This window comes from Gallinula chloropus (genome assembly GCF_964237585.1).
Source record: "Gallinula chloropus genome assembly, chromosome: 3".
NCBI classification, from domain to species: Eukaryota; Metazoa; Chordata; class Aves; order Gruiformes; family Rallidae; genus Gallinula; species Gallinula chloropus.
The window spans coordinates 92,123,462-92,149,279 of record NC_140087.1 but is presented as its reverse complement, the minus strand read 5'-3'; the positions used below and the strand labels follow the sequence as shown (position 1 = coordinate 92,149,279).

Sequence of the window (25,818 nt, the reverse complement as noted above, 5' to 3'; positions counted from 1 at the left end):
CAGAGATAGAAAAAGGGAAGTGACAAGGAGTCCTTGTTGACCAGATTTCCCTAGGACATTTCTCTCCCTTAGTGAGGTAAGTGATCTCCAGATTAGCTAAGAATGGATCATACCCACTGTAATATTCAAGTCTGCTGCCCTGACATGGACCTTCCTCATTTCTGGTGGAGCACGTGAGTTCTAACAGCTCTGTTTCTGGAGTGTTCTGAGAGCAGACAATCTTTCTTCCAGGTTTCCCATATGATCCTACAAGGACCTTGCTGGCCTGAGGAGGTCAGTCACTCTCCTTCACCATCTCATTCCCCACACTCCAGTCAGAGTCCTTGTCCCTCTTTTATAACTCCTAGTCTGTTTCATTCTGCTATTAGAGTACCAACCTGCATCGGCTCAGACAGATGAGACAAGCACTAGATCCAACAGGAAATAACTGCCCCCTTTGGCAGCAAGCTATTAATTCAGTTCAGCACGATTCAATTCATCCTCATCTGAGTCCTTCCTTACCTAAGGGACAACATGTGACTGTTCTTAATTCAAAAGAGCGCTGTTTCACTTCTGTACATACATATTTTTTGTATTTCACTGGTAAAAATAACTCACTGGCTTTGGTAACTTCCAGTTCAACTTACTCAGAGTATGCTTAAATGTAAATTGCATTAAGCTTTATAGGCTATATCATGCTATATGTTAATAAAAAGTCAGAAGTGCCCACATTATGACAACTATGCTTAATATTCCTATGCCTGGGACAAGATAAGCCATAACAAAATTAATTTTCATACTTTAGGGCAACAATTTCTACCCTTGGAGCTTTTTAAAATCAAGCTTGCATCACTGCTGGAGAGGAGCATTTTTCATAACTGAGAACCAATCACATGAACACATGAGGTGTCACAGCATGACTCATCACTAGCTCTAGAGAATAACACAACAACAAGCAAGTGCTTTAAGGATAGATAAAACTGGGTTTGGCTTGCTGGGGCTGGGTAGCTTCAAATACTCTGACAAACTCCCCACTAGAGTGTTTTGTTTCTTTCTTTATATTGATGACAGCCACCCACTGTAGTTGACTACAGAGCAAGATCCTCTTTGCAGCAGCGAGAACACAAGCAGCTAGCCAAACCCATTCCAGTATGGAGAACAGCTCTCCTCCTGCATGCAACTTAACTATGAAGTCCAATATGTAAAGTTTTAGACCTGCAAATGCTCACCCAGGAACATTAGATTTGGGAGCACTGGCATACTCAAAAAAAACCGCCCGATGCTGTATGAACTGTGATAGTGTAAGGGAAATACAGTACATCAGCCAACTCACAGTATAACCTTTGCAGTTAGAGAGCTGAGGATTTGCAAAGGAACCACCCAGAAGAGCTTTGGAAAGAGTTCAAACAATACACCCATGCCAGAGCAACAACACTGCGCTAGGTACAGTAAGAGCATGTAGTTGGTTCTGTGCATGAGAGGATCATGACTTAGATCTCAGCTAAACAACCTGATTACTTAAATGCAACTCCAACACTACTTGAGAGTAAGTTTTGCATTGTTAGCATAAAAAAAAAGAGTGGATTCCTCAAAGCAGATCATTTGCCTACAGGACTGGAAAACAAGCACGTCAAAAAAATAAGTTAAAAAAAGGCAAAATCAAACCCTCAACAATTGCCATTGAAGAGCAATGAGTCCTATGATTCATTTTAAAAGAATAGGTAAGTGTACATACAGCCTTTCAGAAACAGATGAAAAACGATTAAAAGGAACACTATCAGGAGTGACATGCTAGGATTTTTGGTTTTTTTTTTACTGAGATGAGCTCTTCAGTTCAAAACATCCCCATCATATCAGACAACTCAGAGCTGCTGCTATGAAGATTTGCTCAGGTACTAGCCTAAAACAGGACATTAATATGGAAACATAACTATTTAGAGTACATCCCTTACAGCAGAGATTCACATCCATGAAGAACAGCCCTTCTCCACATTACTCATCCAGCCCAACCGTACATCTGCCAAGTCTGAATGACGTACTTATCACTGCGTCTTTGGCAGGGGACCTGGGAGCCTTACTGAGAACTGCGAAGACACATCCAGCAAGCCTGTCAAAACAGGGACTGTTCGCACGTAGCTGAGAGGATGAGACAGAACCACCCTCACGTGACTCCTCCGGTTGCACCGGAACTCTGTAGAAACAGTTAAAAGGCATTAAAACAGCCCCTTGCTCCGCTGCAGGAGGTGCCAGCTTGGCAGGATGCTGATCGCAAGGTTTTTCTTAACCAAAAAGTAGATATGCTGCTTCTCTGAAAGGCAGCAGCATTCCTGGCGGTGGGATGCAGATTCCTAGTTACCACTTAGAGCTGGCACCATTTCTCTGTTCAGCAAGTCTTCCACATCAAAGCTGATTCCACACACATCACACAGGTATAGTGCTGTGTGACCAGTGCTAAATCCTTTGTTCAGCAGGGCAACATGGCAGGATGAGGGATGAATAAGTGCTCTTTTCTTGATTATGCCACAACGTAGTTATTTTTAAACCCATAGGATGCCTGTAGCTGTTCTTGGAACACCTCCAAGACCACAAAAATGATAATTTGCTGCCAGGCAGGCACACCAGCCTTCAGTCAGAACACCACTAGCACCAGCCCTCTTGGCACGTGGACACACCACAGAGCAATTGGCTATAGAAGCTGGTTCTCCTGCTTTTTTTCCTCTTTGATGTCAACAGATGTTTAGAAGTTTGCAATACATCAAGTTAAACAGCAGGGGAACAGAGTTCTCCCTCAGAGCAAGATGATGAAGACTCTTCCAGGTGTGAAACAAATGTTTGTTCTATTCACACTGAGGTCAGTGTCATGATCTACCAGCACTGGGCAGGTATTGCAGCCAGGTGGCTGTCTGCATGAAGCAGGTAGTCCCAGATGGATTTAAAGCAGTAGAAGGCAGATGTCCTCTGCAGAAACGCCTAACATCTCCAAACACACAAGAGACCTTAATTACAGATATCTAGGAAACCCAGCAGACCAACCCATGCATTAGTAGTTTTCAAAAATACCTGGGATTAGTGTCTTCAAAAATAGATGGCTCAGGATTTAGACTGGATTTATTCAGATTATGTTCTGCCCACATCTTTTAGTTAACCTTTGTTATGGATGCAAATGAATTCAAGTCTCAGGTCTCAAAATCTAGGTCCAGCCCCCAACCAGCTTCCCCCAATGTTCTTCTATCACATTCCCAACTAAGTGATAGAGCTTTTGAGATGCAACTCATCAAGAGAAAATAATTCTATGACCTTTAAAAGTCATCTAGCCTGATCTCCCCTGGAATGAGCAGGGACATTTTCAACTAGGTCACCTGCCCACTGATGTAGAAGGGAAATCTGACTCCCTGGCAGCAATAAGAGCTTATTCAAAGACCTATAAAGATCAAAATTAAGGGACCTTCAAACCAGGTCTAGGCCCTGCACACCTGCACCCAGCAAGCTCCTTTCTTCACACTCCTGCTTTGCAGCTTTAACTCTCCCCATAATGAGAATGAGCCTGTAGTGAAGCAGCATCTAACTTTCAGATCACAGATTGTCAAAAAATTAGGTAGTGTGGAGCTCTACAGTGCAAGCTGTAAGTTCTTCTGTGGATCTGGCACATGGGAAAGTCTTTTCTCTCAAGCTTTCTCTTGTCTATGGGAAATTGCTTCTTCAAACACTGCCTAGATATGTCAGCACATTCCAGCAATACTGTCAGGTAGCATTTGGACAGGCTTTAAATAGCACAGGACTAGGAGTCACATTAAAAATAGTACCTACAAAAAATGTTCTCCTTATCTTTAAGTCTAACACAATGCTCAAAGCTAGTTCAGGAAAGATGCAATCCAGCTTCTGACAGTACCCTTCTGCTTGCTCCTTATCAGAACCTGGGACATGTCTAGTTAAGCCTGAGAACCATTCTACATGATTACATTACTCAAGTATGAATTTTTCATGATGTATTTTAAAATAAATAAAAAATGCTGGCATGTTCAACAGGGAATTTCTGATTTTTTCTAATCCTTCATGAGCAGGGAAGGAAACCATTTTGTTTTATATTCCCCACCCAAGTACTTCAAGCACAACGTGGCACAGAGTCACACAGGATCTGAACTCCCAGAGGTTTTCAGTAGGAACTTCACCCCTCATTTCTGAAAATCTCACCCTTAAATAATCCTGTGTCTGCACAACTTGTTTGGGTTTTTTTTTTCCTAGTCAAGGAGCATTTCTTCACACTCAATTTCCAAAAAGAATTAAGTGCCTCCGAGTTTGGAAAAATAAAGATTTCTCTGGAGTTCATGACATGCCAATCATTAAAAACTTAACTTTCAGGTTCAAATAAGCAGCTGTTGCATATTCAGCACCTTGCAATTAAAACCAAACACTTTTAACAATAAATTGAAGTTTTCTTCACTTGCCCATGCCAAAAATATATTCAATACAAATCAGATACACCTGCCATGAGCATCTCAGGCATCACTAGTGGAAAGGATGTGAAGTCAGCAGGCAGTAAGGATTAAGATTTGCAGTATTCTAACAAAAAAGTTAGAAGAACAAGTATAAATTGGGGAAGTTGAGGACCTAAGCTGTATCTTTAAATTATACATTGTCAGAATTAAACATTTCAGTTCTGGGTCATTCCTTCAAGACCTTACAGCAATAAATTCATAAGCTGCAAATTTTGGGGAGGAAGAATTATCATAGACAATCACATTTATTAACATCCTTCTCGCTGTTCTGACTCCAAAGTATTCTCAGTTGAAGTGACACACATGTGGGAGACATTTCAAATTCTATATGGCTCCACATGATTTATGTTTAAGCAGTTCAGCAAAAGTGCTCTCATTAAACCAGTAAAACCTACATTTTATTTCCTCACAGGAAGTTCGATAGGTGCTGGTGAAAGGCCCCATATCCAGACTTGAACTTCCAGTTGGAGCTACGCACACATTCAGCTCCACATTCGCTTTGAGTGTTCTCACAGTCCCTGTATTTACACAAGATAACTGTATTCTCACAATAAATATTGACATCATTCTTAACTTGCTCAAAAAAAGTTATGTGTCTTACAGGCAACCTGCCTGTAAACAGGTGAATATGTTTATAACAAGCAAAATTGGAAGACTCAACATTGATCAACTATGATAAGGGAAGGACCACATGTCTTTGCAGGTGGTAAACACAGGAGGATCAGGAAGCTTTCCAGGTCTGAGCTACTTACCTCTAAAATCAGCCTGCCAGAAACCAAATTTATTTTGTATGATCCCCTAAATATATCACTTAGACATGACTCTGGAAGAAGGCTACAGATACAGCTTTGTGTGCTTAAATTGTCTATTTCTTTAAAAGACTCCTCTTTTATTTGATAAAGTGCTATAACTTATACAATCTCTCTGAATATGAGGATGTTAAAATCAGTCCAACTTCCAGATAATTTCTGTAACAACCACATCTCACTAAAGCTGGTCAGGAACACTAGAATTTCTGATTTATGATCCAGAATTCGCAAGTGTCTTAAGTTAGAGGAGTTTGTTTCAAAATTTAGACTATTAACAGAGAATACCTTACCATAATCAAAACAAGGATTACTTGTTTGGGGAAGTATAGTCAAAATACACATTTACAGAAAAATGATAGTGATCCTCAATTTCATTTCTTGCTTTATCTGCAAGAACACTGACTCTGCAGAAGCTTGCAAGAGAACATATCTAATGTAAGAAGATATGAGCAATATGAACTATAATATTCAACCTAAGAGCCTGAAAAATGTTACAGTTAGAGTAACTCAGACTATTTTTAATAGTTTTAGAAAGGTATGAATCCTTTTCCTTCATAAGTAGAGCTTTATTTCCCTGTCTGTACCTAGAACCATTTCAGTGCTGTCACAACAGGTTGAATATCTAGTTACTTACATGGAGACGTTCATCTTCCTCACGTAAATCTGTTTCAGACACCAACTGTAACCCTGCTGTGCACACCAGTAACTACCCATACATGAGGATAACCTACCTGGCAGTTTCTCCAAGAGGATAATGTTCTGCAAAGTGCTGCTGCAGGCTGCTGCCCAGTTGAGGAACTTTTTTTGAAAAAGTCAAGTAAGAAAACAGCTGTGAGCCAAGAAATACAATTTTTAAGCAGAATATGACGTGAGGAGTTATATCTACACTGATTATTAATACAGAAGCAAAACTCAAGCATTGAAAGGGTTCATTAGCTTGCAGCTTAAATTGTCACGTTATCTGAGCATGAAACTCCCATTCTGTGTGGCATGACTCCAACATAAGTACAACTCCACCCAGAAGTAGATTATTCTTTCCAGGGCAAAAAATCAAGTCCACTCTGAAGCCTTTCCCCAAAGTCAAAGCAGAGAATACAAAGTAGTAGCAGATGTTTCTTCACAGTCTTTCCTAGGAAAGGCTTTTCACTTGTTTGACAGTCAGCAGGAAATCTGCTGCACACTGCCAGTGTTCAGCTAAGAAATAAAGTAGAGACTATTAAAGGCTTTATTGTATTTATGATTTTTAACTCCAGATGAACTACCAATCACTACAGAACAAGCAGCAAGATGAGGATCCATTTGGCACATGTTGCTGCTGAAGTCAATTAAACATTCCTGGTGATCACAGCTTATGCTTGATGTGTCAGCAAAACTTAAGGCTCACTAGTTTTCTAAATGCTCCTGAGCCTCCAACACAGTGGCAGCTGATTCACAAAGCACAACAACAAAAACTAACTTAAGCCAGGTCTGACAAAAGGTCCACACCTATTCAGAAGTTCTGAGAGCTCACTACAGAGGTGAATTTTGAACATCATATTACCAAAACAGTGAAACAATTCTAATGATTAAAGTTATTTTAGTAAAAAAAAAACCAACTCAGTATCTCTGAAGAATCAGTTGAAAACATTACGTGTTTGCTTACAAGGTAGAATACTCTACAACATGACTGAAGAGTTCAAATTTGGTCCAAAACTTGCAGAAAAGTCTGGACCCATTTCAGTGCTAACAGCAAAGTGAGTGAACTATTGCAATCATACATCAAGTGCTGCCACAACAAGTGTAACTTCTGGATGAAAAGTAATTCTTTTATTGCATGTATTTTTAATCAAAGACAGCACAGGAGACAGGAAATAATACACTGGAAGTTCTGTTCCTATAAAGTTCCTGCAAGCATTGATCGAAGGCAAGGGTTTCATGCCAGGGCTTATCTTCCATCTCATGGCTGGGTTTCTTCACTGGGCGATACAGGATGTAAAAAATCCAGTTGGCAATTTCATCATAGTAAACTTCAAAAACATACTTCAAAGGCACAGTACAGTTAAAATGTCAAGTTACCATCACAAGAAGTGTTTATTAGAGATTAATTCTTGTGTCTATTTGTTAGAGTTTTAGTGCATACAAGTTGTGTGTTTTTAAGAAAAACCTTTTCAAATGGTTCATTGGACTCCTGAGAAACTTTAGTGGGGATGTGACATGTGAAGAATAATTCTGATTATAAACACTGATATTAATACTGCTTGTATAACAAAGGGTGACAGCAAATGCCTGAAAACTTTTGAACTCTCATGCTTCTTGCTAGCTGCAACTAGCAGTGCCCTGGTTGTAAATGTGGTTAACTGGAATGAAAGGAATGGGTACTTACTGAATCCTCCAATCAGATACAAGAGACAAAGCTACCAGTTCAAAGGCAGGTCCTTGTACTGCTGCTGACAGACAGCAACCAGGACAGTTAACATCAGGTTCCACACTCCACTTGAGCTACTGGAAGTCCTCACAAGTTTCCCTAGCAGACATTAAATACTTTGTCTAATTCCAGTCAAAGGGAGCCCAGACTTCCTAGTCAAGTTTCAGTCCCTGCTCTAAGTGTCTGAATACAACTCTGTCCTTTCAAGTGTCTCACTGACAGCAAATGGATTACTCTAAGTTGAGCAGACTTGAATGCATTACTTGCAGCTTGGGAATCAAGCTACATCAGAAATTCTCCCAAGTTGCCACATAAACATGTATGTTGTTGGAACAGCTAGCACAGAAGATTTAAGAGTCCAGTATCATGAACCTTCTCCTTGTAAGAATCCACACACTAGTTCCCTGTGCTCATGCATTAACTCATCAAATCACCTAAGACTTGGTGAAATACTGAAAATTAATTAAAATTCAAAAGCTCCTGAAAGCCTCCTGTTCTGTAATATCACAGGAAGAGACAGACTGGTTTTCAAACAATTGAACAGAAACCTACCAGTTCGACAAGCTTGCAAACACATAAGCAAGGCATTATATTAATAATTCCCTTAGATTTCAGCAATTATTTAATAATTACTCTTGCAAAAAGATCAGCTATGTTACACATCCATGTGCTTGCACAGAGTACAGTTTCCCTCAAGCAGCATTAGAAGTTTAAAAACCTGTACTTGTAAACATTCTCTTTCAGAGTCTGGCAACAGATACCTGGAGGTATTTTTCAGCCTTAAATATAGCTCAGTCCTTATATAGCTAAAATAACATCACTTTGCAAAGACAACATGAATGACAAAAATATTTGTGAACCATGTTTATATAAACATACTGGTTTGTAAACAAATTGACAACATTTACATTAAATATTGAAAGAAAACATCAAACTAGACAGTTTGAATTAAGGAGAAAAATCAGTTAAAAATTACTGTACTAAAATACTGCAACAATGCTGAATATTGTCATTTGCACTAATGATTTCTTTTGCTAGAGTACAATCCACCACACAGCTACCTGCCGATCCCCACAGTAACTCAGAGGGGACAACAGTATCGAAGTGACAACTCTTCAGACTGGAAATTCATCACTTTAGCAGTTGTTTTTGGCATACTTTAAAGGGAATCTCATTAGCTACAGGTTTATATTGGAATCCCAGAAAACCCAGAAAAACTAGCATAAAAGTTAAGTCACATCCTTCTGAAAGTATGGGCCTCATTCCAAATCTTCACAGCAATGTCTGCACCGGCTGTTTCGCAGGGTTTTAGCTAGTTTTATGTATAAGCTTGAATAAAAGAGTCCTACAGGTTAGGCATGGAAACATGTAAGAAAACCTAAGTTACTGAAAAGCATCATGAATTGTGATATAGTTACAACAGTTCAAATTATACATCAGAAAGTTACACGTTTAATCACCAAATAATATTTTCTGTGTGTTATTCAAACCCAGCTTCAATATCTGTTCTGATATAACAGCAACACTCAAAAAGTGATACTAATTTTTTACCCCTTCAAGTGAGTACCTTTATTTCCTCTATTTTTACAGGTGCAAAGACACTTATTTGGGTAACAAATTTTAGATGACTGACTTTCAGCATAACTTCAAATTACATTTTCCCATGTTGAAAGTGAAAGGCTATCAGTAGTAAGCAGGCAGTTCATCATCACTCATGTCCGAATCATCTTCATCCACTTCTCCTTCAATAACTGATCTCTTGCCTTTGCAGCAGGAAACAATTAATCCGATTAAGAAGACCTACAAATTTAAAATAAGTAGTAAGAGTTACCATTAATCAATTAAGTGGGAATACAAGGACAACATATGGTAAGCAAAATGGCAGCATGGTGATGTGATTCAGTGACAACTAGTGTAAATTACCCAATTTGATTCAGTGATCTCTGTAATCAAAGTACTTACTGCAATGAACGCCCAGTTCCCAAAGTAATAAGCAGCACTGAAGAACCAGAATTTATGAAGAAAAAGGTATGTCCGAGTAACAATACACTGATCTAAAAGGAAAACAAATAGCACTCACTGGTTAAACACAGAACAAATAAACCCCTGCTAATCCAAATTTTTACAGTAGTAATTAAACAGTTCCAGAGTATTCAGCTCCAAAGAATAATTACCCTCCATTAAGTCAAACTTTCTTCTACCAAGAAGGTATATGAAAGGAGTATTATTTACTATGGGAGAGTGAGCGTGAGGACAGGTAACATTAAGCTTAACATTATACAGGTAACACCCCCCCCCTTATTTTCTCCTCCAGATTGCTTGTTCTGACAGAACAAGCTTATGTCAATTAGCGCTTGTTCTGACAGATCCTAGTTACTCACTTCCACCTTTAGATAAACTACAGCCAATAAGATGATACAAAGCAGATTCTGCATTAAATTACCAAATTTCAGTACTACTGAAAAAGTCTCTCTACCACGACTACATAACTTTGGTAATAAAAAAATCGAAGTCAACTACAGTGTTGAGGCATATAAGCAAAAACCTACCCCACCACACACTGGGTATTTTGTAAGCCAGACAGCAGAGAGCTTATTCATACCGAAGACCTGACAGCACTTCTTAAATCTTATTCCTTCTCTAACAGCACAAACACAGCCATGTATAAAAACACTAAGGGTATTCTTCTCCATTACATTACAACTGCAGACAGGTAGTATAGATGCTTCTGTGGGATGCTGAGCCTGAAATATTCAAGAGGTCACATAGGAGGGCAGCCAGCCAGCCAACAGATTTCTCCAGTGTGAAGAGGGATGCACCGAGTTCATGCCAAGGTTTAACAAGATCTCCTATTTTCCTCATCTACTATGCTTCAAACGCCACGTAAATCTAATTTCAGAGCAGACATTGGCACCTAAACAATTTGAACAGTAGACAAAGTCTACAACACAGAATTTGCCTGTTCTTCCCTCAGTTCTGACCCCAGATTTGAACATATCCCCAAGTTGAAGTACAGGCTTCTGACCTCCTAAAGCTTGACAGTGATATGCTGCTGCTTATATACTTAAACTTTTAGCAGCCATCTAACAAGCTGACAATCATTGGTTTAAGGTACTTGATTTAAAGACTCAACTTTCACATGAGGTAGGCTGCTTTAGCAATACCACTATATAGCTCACTACTACCTGGGGAGACAAAAAAAATTTGGAAGTCAAGGATAGGTCATTTCCAGGAAGGTGTGCTGCTTGACCCTGCCAAGATTATCCTCTGCTAATTAAGTCTCTACAGTCTGTAAAATTATTATATCTAAATAAAAACAGTTCTCCAATGACTTACACGTTATAGAACAGGATATTTTAAAATATTAAATGCAGTTAAGTAATACTTCATTCAGACTGATCTCCAGAATCTTAATACACAGTACCAGCAGTCAAAAAAGGTAAACTGGGATTTCACTACTAGATCCAAGGAGTGCAATACAAAAATAGGCACATTCTGCAAATAAAGTGCAAACCAGTTCAAGTAGAGAAAGCATGCTTCTCCACCAACACATACAGAGCAAAAGCATGAGGAAGTCAGTCAGCTGAACTAATCTTTCCTGGTCTTCCAGACTAGATCTCAGTTACACAGGAAAACCTAGTTTTTCCCACCCACCTCTCCTTGTAAACACCAGTTTCTACTATTTACCCTACAAATAGAGGGGAAAAAAAAAAAAACACAACCAGTGGAGTGCACCACTCAGAACTCTCCATTATTTGTTAGCATAACAGGTCCATAGGAAAGGTGAAGCTTCCAACAAGAAATGCTGGTAAAGTGAAGATGCTTCATAATTGCAGATAGCATTGTCAACACCATCTGCAGCTCTCCAGCTGGTTACAAGAATTAAGACAACTAAGAGACTTTCAAATGACTCTACAGTAATTGGACTAAATAGATGATGGTAAATATTTTGGACCAGTTTGACCTTGAAAAAAACATTCCTATGAAACATATCACAGGTTCAGCTAAGTTTCTGTTATGCCTTCTGCACTAAGATATTGCTAAATAGGCTGACAAACCAACATTTTTAATCTATTCCTCCATATAGTATAATTTAAAATTATTTATAATAAACTGAATTAAGATAACTACTTGTCATCCACAATGACCCTTTAGAGTCATTACTGACATATCTTGATAATTTGGAATGAAAATATACACAGAAAGCTGCCAAACTTCTAGTAAATAACTACTAACTCTAAGAACACAGGATATTATGTAGTGCTGACCAAGCAGAGCCAAGAAAACATGACTCCAGACAAAAAGAATTTTTAGCCACTACTACCTAAAGAGTCAGCTATATTTTACTTCAACTCCACCAATGAAGTTTGCATTCAGGTGGCTGAGAAAACCCTTAGGCTCAATGCACTAATATTTTCAAACAAAGGCTTCTCCTGAAAAGTAAATTAGCTATTTTCAGATGAATTACAAAGATAAACAAATCCATTTATAAACAAATCCTAAAGCCTACAAAGTCATTTCATGCACTGAAAACTCAAATTATGAGTACTTACTTACAAATAACATAGTCTATTCTGCAGTGCAGAAAAGACAGAGTAAGCTGTCACAACAGCACATAGGAGGAAATTGTTCCAGGGTAAGGTTACAATTTGTTATGAACAATGTCATTAAAGAACATCGACATTCTTTGGGAGTCAGTGCTGAGGTACCCACTTGTTTTATCTTTTCATTCATTGACTGCACAATTAAAAATTGTACACTCTGTAAAGATCAAACTGGGGAGAAGTGGGGAGAAGCAGTTCAACACACCAGATGGTAAGATTCAGACTGAGCCTATTTTTCTAACCCTTTGAATTAATCCTCAAAGTTGAACAGACACAGAAGTCCTGCACCTGGAGCAGAATGACACTGTGCAACAGTCCAGGTTGAGAGCTGACCAAACACAACTTTGCAGAAAGTGACCTCATGAGTCCTTAGAAAAACAGAACATTGAGTTACCAGTGTTCATATACAACTCAAAAATGTAACTGAATACAAGGCTTCACTAACAGGAATGCAGCCAACAGGTTTGAAGCAGTGGTAACTCCATTCTCCCCTGACTGGAACTGCATCTGCAAAAGTGGAATTTTGGGCTCCACAGAATGAAAGAAGCATTGACACATTGGAGCAAGTCCAGCAGAGGACCACTGGAATAGCTACAGCACACAGCATATTATAAAGATGTATTTAATTCAACTTGAAGGAAATGTGTTTGCAGGTGTCTTACTGCTACCTCTGCTATCTAATGAGGGCCTACAAAACACAGAACAAGGTTCCTCTGTTGTCCTTTTGTGCAGATCTAGATGACAGTTGCAGCAATAAGTGTTCCTATTAGATAACAGAAGCTTCACCATCAGCAGCAAACCCAAAGATGTGTCAAGGTCTGTATATGTGAAGTCATTAACAACTGGATGGACCTGAGTAACCTGCTCTCCTTGACCCTGCTGTAGGTTTGGACCAGACTGCTTGTTGAGGCCCTCTGTGTCTTCAAGATTATTACAAATCAACCTTTATGTAATATGAATTATCTGTGGTGTCTCTAATAATAGAAATTATATTTTTGATGGAAAACCCAAAATGAGAATAAGCATGTCATCCACAGACATGTTCACATGCCTAGTCTCAAACAGAACCGATTCCTGCTTAAAATACACTCAAAACTACTTCCAAAGGAAAACCTGCAGCCTTACTCTGCTAGGACATAAGCACTGCATATTCCAAATCTTAAAAGCATTGAAGGCACAGTTTCAGGTATCCAAGAACATATAAGTGTCTCATATGGTCCTGCTGCCAATCATTCAAAAGCCGTGCTGCAGAAAGCAGCTGATGCTAACAATCCAACTTGGAACTTGAGCTTCAAGGAAGGGTTTGAGGTGATGTGTCATTTAAGTTTAGAAGCAAGTTCCAAAAGTTTTAACCCTTCACATGGAAAAGTCTAATTACAGGGAAACATGCATTTCTTCTTTAGAGGCATTGTTTTTGGGGCCTGCATCTGGTCTTACAGTTTAAATGACCTAACTTCGATAGGAATATTTATGCAGGATGATGGTTAACTGACATCTCTGGTACCCCAGATGCAGCAGCACTTCAACAGCTGTGACATCTTACATACTTTTCTTTCTAGGGTTTTGTTGATTTCCAGATAGTATTTGTCATTGTGCTACTGAGAGAATGACACAGATTTGACTATTTACTGCCATTCCCATATGCTTCACTCGGGTTATGTGTCTTAAGACAAACACCATCTTACATCACAGAACAAACATCTCTACAGGCCAAGTCAGTTCTAAACAACAATAAAACAAGTCAACTGCCTCTAAATTGTTTATAATGATGCTCATATTTTTCTAACTATGACTTTCCTGCAAAAAAGCCAAAATACATTTTGACAAACAGACTAAACAACCAGGGCAAGAACATTCAGCTTTGGATGCTTTAACTCACGGAACACAGCTGGACAGACCCCTCCTAAACACCTTACTCAGGTGTTATCTGGCACCTACAATAGTATCAATATTCAAGTTTTTTTTGTTACAGTGTATCTGTACTTGAAACACAAGGAAAACAGTAGAATTCCTATAAACTGAGCAGGTACAAGGCAAAGATTTCAGGCTTGAGAACAGCCTTGAAAACCATGCCTTCACTTACCAGATAAAAAAGCAACAGCAGATGAAGAACCACCTTTGGCTTCTGTTACGTGAAAGACCTACGACAGCCAATGTTTTACTGCACGGTAGAATAAGCAAATGGCTGTCTAGGAAGTTAAGGGGCACACCTAAGTAAACTATGGGCTCCAAGAAAGCCTTGTTATTTTCATAATGGTGGCATGTTCTTTGCAGCAATATGTAATGCTTTCTCAAACTTCAAATTAAAAGGCAGTTCTTCACTGCCTATCTCAGCTTAGAGAAGAGCACATTGTAACTCAAAACACTCATGAAAGACTACAGATGTGTAACATTTGGTATATGTGACTAAATCACAGATCAGGAGTCCTACTTAATTTCATCCTGCAACTCAAGATTTCATTACAGAGATCATGCAAAGAGGTAAAATCAACTCTTAATAACAAAACTGACAGAAAAAGTTAGGAACTTTGCCCATAAAAAAAAAAGCACAAGGAAGTTAAAGGCCAAAGCCACACGACACCAACTAGGTTCAAAACCAAATGACATCTACTGGTGCAAGACCCATACAGCCATATTCCAAACAGCCAACTCATCTTTCCCCTCAAGAAGTGGCAGCTTTTGCAGTTCTAGTATTAATACCCCTTGGGTCATCAGAATTCCTTTTGACCACTGGAGGGAAGGAGTGCTACAATAGCATGCAACTTTGAGACACATGTACTGGTTTTCCCATTCAATTAAAAAAATTCAAATAGTGGAAATAAGCTGCAAGTAGTAAAACAGAAACATTCTGCTGAAGACTGAAACTTCAAGAGACAGAACAGTTTCTAGTTCTGGCTTTGGGCACAGACCAAACTTCACGTGGAGACGACAAAATAAGCTTCAGGAGTCGTCAGATATTAGGAGGTATATCAAAAGTTTTATAATTACAAGTTTATCCTTTGTATCTACCCATCCACATTTAAGTTGTTGAGGTCACTCCAGGACTTCCTATTTCCACAGAAGTTTAAGATTGTATTTCATGTATCAGGTTTCTCTGGAGGCAGATTCATGGAGTGGCAGTAACAGCTGCCCCCAAATGCAGTATTTTTCTTGTTGGTTATACAAGGAAAAGAAATGACCATGTTCTTAATTGCCTGTTATTCAGCAGTTTCTACAAGAGTGTTTTTTCATGTATTCTATTTGAGCACACATCCATTTATTCTACATTCTTCTCTGCAGTGATATGTGTGCACATATACACACACATACACTATAAACACTAGCCTCATTCAGCTGTTGAGCCTGTCTTTGCACTTCAAATCCAGTTGCTCTGCTGCTGCTTCTCTGGTTTCACTAGCTAAAAATCGATCTGCTACACAAAGCTTTACACAGGTTTTTAGTTTGTGGCGTTCCATGCCAGTTAACTCTTTCCCTCAGTTTAAGCCTTCAATTTGTCACTCTTCAGCTTATTACAGAGCTTCAGCACCACTTGCCTCAAGGTTAGCTTCACAAGTTTCCACCTTTGATCCCTTAGACTGAAAAGCATGTTGGAAAACATACTAGCAGAATTGGTTCATTCATGTGTATCAAGGATCTGAAAACACTTCCCAGTTGTTTGTATGTAGCTACAATAGCTCCCCATTTAAAGAGATGTGAATCACTAAGCTTCCAACATTTCAAACTGACAGTCCTTTGAAGTACTACAGCGCACTACTGAAGCACTAGTATCAAATCACTCAGATGTTAAACAACCATTTGCAGCCGTTTACAATCTTTGTATACATAGATCTAACATGCAAGCACAAAAGCTTCCCACTGCTTCATCCCAGTTGTTTGGTTTTGTGGGGTTTTTTGCCCCTTGGTAGAGGAAAGTGGCAGAGAGATAGCACTTGAGACCTGCAGAAACCAAACGTTTGGCTGGATTAAGCCTAGTCCAAAAACCTACCTTATTCAACAGAAACTGCTCAGTAGGTCTGGAAACAAATCACAGAATCACAATGTTGGAAGAGACCTTTGAAGATCAAGTCCAACCATTCCCATCCTCTGCTAAACCATATCCCTAAGTACCTCATCTACCCTTTTTTTGAACACATCCAGGGAAGGTGACTCAACCCCCTCCCTGGGCAGCCTGTTCCAGGCCCTGACTACTCTTTCAGTGAAAGATTTTTTTCTAATATCCAACCTAAACCTGCCCTGGCACAGCTTCATGCCATTTCCCCTTGTTCTATCTTCTGTCACCTCCAAAGGAAAAAATTTAAACAGACTAAGGAGGAGCCAGGAGCTTGGAAACCAAGGACTAACGAGGAACATGGAAAAAACTGTAAGGGACAAACTATCATTTAGAAGGCAAACTGCTTTTTTCACTGACTCAAGCTGCAGATACATTGCATCTAATATCTCATATTGTATATCTGCAAATCAAACCCAACCTGACACAAGCATAGAGAGCTAGAAAGTGATATTGACGAGGATCAGTCTGGCTTATAACACAGTCAGATCTGATTTTTTTAACAGAAGTTACAAGTCTGGATAACCAATAGCTGTTTGCAGTTATTCTGCAGTACAAAAACTATTGCAGCACTCACACAATTCTTGATAATTACACAGTACAAATGTTTATATTAAATGGCTCAAGAATACCCAAGTCCCATCAGTGCTAAAGAGGAGTCTCACTAGTCAAAGTTACTGAATGCTAAATAACAAGAACAAAGTCTTATTGAGTCACCTTGGTCACACAACCATTTATTCCAACAGTCAAAATTAAAGAAGGGTCAGAGTATGTACAGGAAACGCAGGATTCAGCTGCAGAAAGAGTACTAGATCTTACAAACACACTTAGGCTAAGCATAGGCAAAAGCTCTCACTGCTTCTCTCCATACTTTCAAGGAGCCTGTCAGGCCTCTTGCTGCAATTTTAGATTTGAAGCTCATCCCAGCACAGCTATGACATTACAATAGAAAACTGCACCTAGCTAGAAGGTTTCTATTTCAGTTTGGTTACAAAGAATCTGTGAGGGTGCCAAGATTTGCATGCATTAGCAAACTGGAGGAAACCCATTTAATGAGATTCAATGAGCTAAACCTGTTAATCTCATTTTTGTAAATTTCAAGGATCACTTGAATTTATTGTTTATTAAATACCTTCAAGTGAATACTAATGCTACAAGGCCACATGTATAGCAAAGTGGTACAGCATTAACCAACAACTAAAATACAAAGCCACGTTAATTCCAGAGAGATAATGTCCTTTTTCTATGGGGAAGCAATAAACCATTAGATCACTCTGCAGAGGGGAAGCATTCTCTGCATTTCTATTGAAACTAGCTACTCTCTCTACAGTTTAGGTTAATTACAAACCCTGGCCAGACACATTTAGACACAATCCATGTAATTGTTATTTCTTGCCTTTAAACCACTGACTTCAAATTTGAAGTTCTGCAAGAGGTGTTTTCTGTGTCTCCCTGGAACATTCTTAAGCAACTAAAAGCAAACAGGTTTTTTTAAAGACACAACTATTGATAAACTTCTAAGGCAATACCCCAGGGATTAGCATGGATGCAAGATTACAGAAAGCAAGCAGTCAATGAACACTAACTCATTACTTGAATTCTAATCAAAACACTTTCCATTAACTACCTACCACATTTCCCAGTATCACCTTGGTGCAAGCTTGAACTTGCACCGATTCAGACTTCTCCTTCTAACTACATTACACAGCTTGACCTTCAATGTTAAACCTCATTTTTGCCACATCCCTTCTACTTTCCTTGCACTGTCTTTAGCCAACTGCTTAAGGATGCCTGCCCTGTGTGAGAAGAACTCATTGTTTTCCCATCTTTTCTTTAAGTAGATAAGTTGGAATATAGGGAGAAAAAAGGAATCTTTGACTGCTTAATGTCCTTGCATGGAATGCTTCATATTCTGTCTGTAGACAGAAGTATTTATAGCTAACTAACACTTGAAGCATTTGACAAAGTAGGGCAACTTTCAGTGCTGAAATGCCTTACTTACTCTCTGGAGAAGAAACCCAGTTATGACTATCATTAACAAGTCAAACTTTTTAAAAGCCCAATGCCAAATCCTTTCAAATAAGTTGGATGTGAATCTGATTTTCTCATGAGCAATACTCTGAAAACAATGGCTTCCTTTCCATCCTTTCCTATCTTCTTCTGCCTTCTTCAGACACATAATTTATTAAGTTTGACTAGCCATGTTTTCTTTCCTCACTTCAGATTAGATTTGCCTAGCAAATTTATTCAAACCTAGTTGCAGGACAACTTGGCAGTAAAAAAGACGATCTTCATGAATTAATCCTTTTCAGTTCTATCAGGCAAGCCATATTTGAAGATGGACAGGAAACATCTGTATGTAGCTTTACCAGCTGTAATTACAGGCTGCTTCCAAAGTTGTCTGCATGGCTGTTCTTGAGCATGTCATGTAGTGACCTCACTAGCTGTCTGTACACAGATGAAAAGATGATTTGATTACACCAGCAGAAACAGCAGGTCCCAACGTGTCATTAAAAATATTCCCAATATGTTGCAATGTATGTTTCTTACTGCTAAAAAAGTTAGTGGCATTGCTACGCAGAGACAAAAATGTTGTCTTTTAGTAAGAGAACAGACTTTATTAAAAGGCTTTGTAGACAAAGTGATAGCAGCTTTCTTTAAGGGGTTCTAATACTGGGTTCATTATTTTAAGAATAGATGCATATCCCTCAATCCTTGGAATGAGAGCTGAAGCTCCTTACCAAAGTACTAATATCAGAGCACCTCACTTGATGGTTGGGCTTAAATCCAACAGGAAATAGAACCAGGATGTTGATCCAAGAAGAAAATATACAATTGCTTTACTGCTGAACTCCATTTAATATTTCAGAGTATTTAATAAATGCAAGATCTTGTCCTTCCACTTACAATCTCTTGGAGCAAGAAGAGGGGTAGCAGCTTGTATCTGTCCACAGTGGTGATATGCAGGAAAAGTGTAGCAACCAATATTTCTACAGCTGCATGTTCACAAACTATTGCAGAAAGATTTACAGCACTCTTAGCTACTAATACTATTTGCAGCTGTCAAACAAAGCTTGCTGCAGTCAGACATGCACCATTGTGCTTTGTAGACTGAATTCTCATTATTATAGAGGACTTCCATAGTGTTAGGTATAAGTAGATAACCAGGGTAAAGGACCAATAAGGTCATTCAGTAAAGTAACAGAACAGATCGAGTCCTCACTACAATACACACTGAAGCTTTTGAAGCATTTTATAACTTGTCAAATGCATTTAAAGCCACCATTTAGAAGTGGTAATCCATGGTCATAATATACCTGATACAAAACTACTAGTACTGAATGTTTTGAACAAATCAGTTGCATTTCCACTTTGCATGCCTCCCAGATTTCTCTGAAGGTGAAACAAAGAATATGTTCCCATTTTGGCATTTAGGGTTCCTTTACACCTGGAGTAATGTCTACATCTCTGCTTTATTCACATTAAAATAAAGACTGGGGTCTCTACTTGTTGACTTCCAGCTGACTCGAGTCCTTTCAGGCAGCACAGATCTAATTAGCACAGTAAGCCCTGCTCAGTTCAAAGCTTTAGAAATGGAGATAACCTTTTCTTCCCCACTTCACAAGCAGTTGGAGTCAATGTAGGTCTACACAAAAGGACCTGAGGATAGACTGTACCCAGCACTTGGCAAGCCTCAGGTAAAGCTCATTCTCCCAATTAAGGAAATAAAAATCCAGGGGGGATTCTGTTATGCATTTAATGACTTAACTTTCACGGTTTTGTGGTCTAGGAGACAGCATACAGTGGTTATCAGATCTCATAATTAAGGTTGGGAAGAACCTTGATTACAGGCTTTCAACTCATTTACATTAAAGCTCAAACTGTTTAGCTAAACCTATACCAAGTTTTCAATACATCAGCCCACCTGCAAGAGTTTTAGAGTAACTGAAACACTTTGCTTGACCTTATGCTCAACTGAACTGTGGACCCAACACATCAGCTCGCATTAGCCTTTGAAAACAATGATTGTATGAGGTCTCTGCCTAACTGTATCAAACGCTGACCATTAATACTTGTTTAAATACTTCATTAAATTTACTGCTCTGACTATTTTAAAAGGTTTGAAAGTCTGTTAACCAGAACACAAGCCTTTTGTGCAAGATGTTTATATGAAACTAAGAAAACATACTTGGAGTTGTAATATGTATGCTGCTCTATTAATTTTTGGCTAGTGTAGTGTCTGTTTCACATAGTTAGGTTATTATGGCCTTTGTCATTCGGTATGAAACTGATCAACCTCGTGAATACCTGGAGTAAAGACAAGCTTTGCTGCATGAAAGCAGACAATATAATGCTAAAACCCCCTGAATTATATTTAACCATAAACACTTAAAGTATGGTTGTTATAAGATAGCATTTTAACAGCCTTGTGTTTCTCCAGAAAGTGCAATTGTCCTTTTCAAGTCAAACACTGGTTTGCAACATATGCAGAAAACACTGCTCAAAGCCTGAAGCCTTAACAATATTCAAGATTGAGAGTATTGGTTGCTACAAGATCAGATCTCTTCTAGATCTCTTTACCATGTCAAGAAACACATTTACAGTAAGCAGAGATCATATCTATAATCTGAGTATTCAATAAGAGAACAGACTGCTATAAGGTTAGCAGCATAACCATTAAAAGGTCATAGTTTACATTTAAGGAAGAACAGCTGTTAAAATTAATTCAGTTTAAAGTGAAACAAAATAAAGTGCTGAGAAGGCAAATCAATATTTGCTTTTAGTTCCACTTCAGTGGTTTACATAAGATAAAACCCTAGTACCAGAGAAGTCAATATAAGCTACAAGTGCTTGGCCAATCTTTATCTTAACTTGAAGTTAGTTGCATCTATTTTTGCTCTATGTCCAGCATCCTTAGAAACAAGGGAAATTGTATTTAAAAATCGACCTCCTACTTCTAAAATAAAAGTTTCACTTGTCAACATATGTTATCTGATCACAAGTGTAGCACCTGCAACAGTTATTTTCATTACTTTTAGTACCAGGTATTGAAAAAGGCATGTATCCAAGTCAAGCCCCACATTCCCACTCTGAAATTGACTGGATGAAATAATGAACTAAATCTTTGCACTAATGCAACTTTAAAAAAAAATTGAGCATTACATAAGCAGCTTTTCATTCACTTATAAAAACACTTTAATGACAAGACTATCTGCAGCAATAGAACTTCACAGCCTCTTGATTATATTGACACTGAAGAAGTATCCATCCATCTTCTGCTTACACTAGGTTAGCATAGGACAGCATATCACCACCTTCCACACCCCTTTCTCATTGAGTGGAACACAACTCAAAAACTTGGTGTAACATCAGATGGCAAACCGAAACCATCATTTACAGATAAACCCTTGAGTTCAACATATCAGGCAACTAGGTTTACACATCAGCTATATCTTATCCATCAAAGCAAATTAAGCAAGAAGTCATTCAGACTACTCAAAATACTCAAAAATATCACCAAGCATAGGTGGAATTCAGGAAGCTTATTTCAGTCCAACCACAGCTCCTACAATTATGCAACAAAGTGAGGAAAACAGACTACTTGAAATTTCTCCCAGAAAAGTCAAGGCTAATGAGCTTATCGATGCTATTGATTACATTCTCCCAGCAAATACCTGCCAAGACGAGAAACTGTTTACAAGAAAAAGGTCCATACAACCTGCTCAAAGTGATCTCATTTTGAAGTATGGCAGATTTGGTTTTCTAGGAGTTTCTAACTATAAAAATATGGCAGCTTACATCCAATATGAATTGAACAGTTGCAGGTGTCAAAGTACCAAAACACTTATAACAGCATTAAGTCTAAAAATGGCAAAAACCAGAGGTGGATAAATGGTTTATTTGAAGTATGGGGGAAGACAGGAGAACAATACATTCCCCTTGAGAAATTATATGAACAACCAGGAGTAAGACTAATACCTACATACTAAATTTAAGACTTGAAATATAAGGGAACCACCTTGCAAAAGAGATCACAACCTTATAGTCTAGGAACAAAGAACTATCTCTACTAGTACAAAAACTGTTTTAAAGTAAGTATTATCTTTCCCAATAACACAAGTAGAAAGACCAGAGGAGCTGCTAAGATCTTCTAGAAGTATAGTCAGAATTCAGTAGTTGCAGACTACTAAAACATGAATACAAATACAGGACAAATATCTATCTTCTATCAATTAACATAGTCGAGCCTTTTTGTAAGTACATAAACACATACAGAACTCCTCTTTGTACAGTGGAGCTGAAAGGTTCCCAGAGCGAGAACAGAGCTTCAACCTGAAAACATCCAAACCATTCTGAAGACCATAAACCTTTTGCTGAGATCAATTCTTCAGACAAGAGACCAAAACAATCAATAAAATTGATGGTGGCCTTAAACAGCAGTATCATTACTGAAACAGCTAGTATAATTCAAACTGGGCAAAAATTGTTTATATGCATAGAAAAAGGGGGAGGAAACACTAAAAACCAAGTCCAGCATGATCTCAATTGACTTTTTATTGAAGCCATGTTAAAACTCATTCCCAACTTCAGCCAAGTTTCACACTAGATAAAATATTACCATTCTATCTAAAAAAAAAATCAACATTAAGGACTACATAGATAGAAAGTCAAGGAAAGCTCCATAATTATCCATCTGCTTGCTAGTTACTACTCATAGCTCCAGAATAACCAGAATACATCTCCTGCCCAAAAAACTGGTCAAAAAGAGGTGGTCAATAACCATTTAAATATGTTATACTGAGAGGGGGGTTATATTAGACATTTCAGGGAATAAAAGAATTAGTAAATAAAAGGAAGGTAGCCTAGTATGTCTACTTCCACTGGTACTGTTACTCATAGAACAACCCATAGTTACATCTTAAAATGCAGAATTCGTGTACAGATGCACTGACAAGTTCAGATCTTAGTTTTCCTCAGCACATCACAAAATTTAATAGAATACTTCACTGCATGTTTGTATGACACTTCAGGCTAGGGTTTATTTTAATGTCGTCTATATGGCTGTTAAAACAAATGGGAGATTTTAAAAGGTAACCAAAATGCATTGCTACACCCATTTTTCACTAAAAACAGTAATTTCTTCAAATGAATTAAGCTGTAAGCAAGCTGTTTTCAGGACACAGCTACTGAATGAATGATGCAGCACTATACATCAAAGCTTCATATTAGACAAAAGAAAATCAAAGCCATGAAGAGATCAAGCTGCTTATTATTACTGAGCATGCCTATATCACATCAGAAAAGAAATTAATCTTACCTTCAGGTGCATCTGCATCACAGTCTTTAGAAACAAATGTCACATTCCTTGGCTGGCCATCAATGGTCTTATTACTCTGTTATAAATACAGAAGATTAGTAGACTACTTTACCAGCAATGTTCTTCCACACAGTGATAGTGCCTCAAACAAATACATCTCCAATTAAATTATTAATTTCATAAAAAAAGACTTTGACAAACCTCTTAGAAAATCCAAAAGGATTAAGATAGCTTATACTCTGCATATAACTGTTCAAAACATGTAAGTGGCACAACATTTTAAAATATGCTTTCATTTAGAAAGTTAATAGCTTGTGTTCCTTTTTGAAGGCTCATTAAAAGTAAAAACTTCATCCCTGAAATGAAGCCTTCCAATTGTGCATAAATTTGGAATTCAGCTTTGGTGATGAATGCACCACAGAAGTGTTAAGCTTGCATAATGATGGTTAATGCAGAGTTACCTCTAGTCTAAAAGCCAAATGATTGTATCCAACACACTTAAACATCCAGAAGACAACAGTTCATAGAATATTAAAATCATTTAGATTGGAAAAGGCCTTTAAGATGATCACATTCAACTGTTAACCCAGAAACACCAAGTCTGCCACTAAACCATGTCCTGAAGCACCACGTTTACATGTCTTTTAAATGCCTGCAGGGATGGGGACTCAGCCACTTCCCTGGGCAGCCTGTTCAAGCACTTATTAAGCATTTCTGTGAAGAAATTTTTCCAAACTAAACTTCCCACAGTGCAACTTGAGGCCATTTACTCTTGTCCTATCCCTTATTACTTGGGAGAAGCTACCAACACCCACCTGACTACAACTTCCTTTCAGGTAGTTGTAGACTGTGATATGGTCTCCCCTCAGCATCCTTTTCTCCTAGCTAAACCTCAGTTCCCTCTTAAGACTTGTTCTCCAGACCCTTCACCAGCCTCACTGCCCTTCATTACCTATTACAGTCTAGTACCTCAGTGTCCTCCTCACAGTGAGGTGTCAAAAGCTGAACACAGTACTCTAGGTGCAATCACACCACTGCTGAGTACAGGGGCACAATCACATCCCTAGTCTTTCTGGCTACTCTAGGAGTACTCTATGGACCACACTTCGTTTTGAATAATCAGTGAGTAGTTTTAGCACAGTCCAATGCAAATCCTTTGAAATACATGGATTTCTTCTTCACTAATTCTCTTCAAAGGGCTTCCTATCTACTGTAGTTAGTTTCACCCTCATGGTTTCCTAAATAGGAAGCCCTCTAAAGAAATCTAAGTCAGCACCTTTTCTCTTCCAGGCTGATAAAACATGTCCCTTAAAACCCAGAAGTCAGAACAAGCTACCACAGAGAACTAAGTGCTCTCTGACAACTTTATTGAGAGAGTTAAATAAAACCAGATAAATAAATCTTTCACTCTGAACACTGACAGGAAACAACTGACTACTTTAACACACAGCAGTTCACATGACCAGTTAACCTCACTTTATGCAAACACATGGAAGCACAGAGTCTACTCCTGCCTTGAGAATCTGATCCAAAAGTAGGTTGATCAGACAGAAACCAAAAGTAAGCAGTCAATGTGCAGATAAAAACAATGTAAGAAAAGAGGACATGAGGCTTCAATTATTCAGTGTAGATTTAGCAGTGGCTAGTCTCCAGGACATATTCCCTAGCTGTCACCTTTACAGCTTACACTGCTTAGTCTGAGAATGCTTCTTTCAAAATAACAGTATTATACTTCGCACAGTTATACAGGGACATACAAAAAGCACAATGAAAAAACTTCCCATTTTAAAGCTGTCTTCCTTAATTTTAATTTTTAATTAGTAGGTATTCAAAATAACACATATAATAGCCAGACCCACAGGTATCTTTTGATAACATCTATGCCTTTTTCCATGTCTGGTATCATTCTTGTTCTTCATGAAAACTCCTATAATTGAAGATTTCTGGCCTAGCTGGATTCAATACTAAATGCTTTCCACAAGCTCAAGACACTGGGGTGTATCTTCAACTCACAAAACCAGCCTCTTTCCCTAGCCATTCTTTCCTCTTTCCTAGACAAGGCAAAACCTTGTAGGGGTCCACCGAAGCTTTCTACCTTTTCACAAAACAGACAAAATGAAACCGATTCTAAGAGAGCTGTAAAGCATTTCATAGCATTAA

The 25,818-nt window shown here is 38.4% G+C and overlaps 1 protein-coding gene across 1 annotated transcript in view; it reads right to left on the bottom strand.

Moving 5' to 3' along the window:
• Positions 1–8,543: 8,543 nt before the first annotated feature.
• Positions 8,544–25,818, bottom strand: part of LMBRD1 (LMBR1 domain containing 1) — a 73,270-nt gene continuing 55,995 nt past the window's right edge. The window contains exons 13-15 of the mRNA XM_084261458.1: positions 23,659–23,734; positions 9,651–9,742; positions 8,544–9,488 (exon numbers count right to left, since the gene is read on the bottom strand). Of these exons, the coding sequence (XP_084117584.1) occupies positions 9,372–9,488; positions 9,651–9,742; positions 23,659–23,734 (285 nt within the window). The 3' untranslated portion in view covers positions 8,544–9,371. The remainder of the gene's footprint in view (positions 9,489–9,650; positions 9,743–23,658; positions 23,735–25,818) is intronic.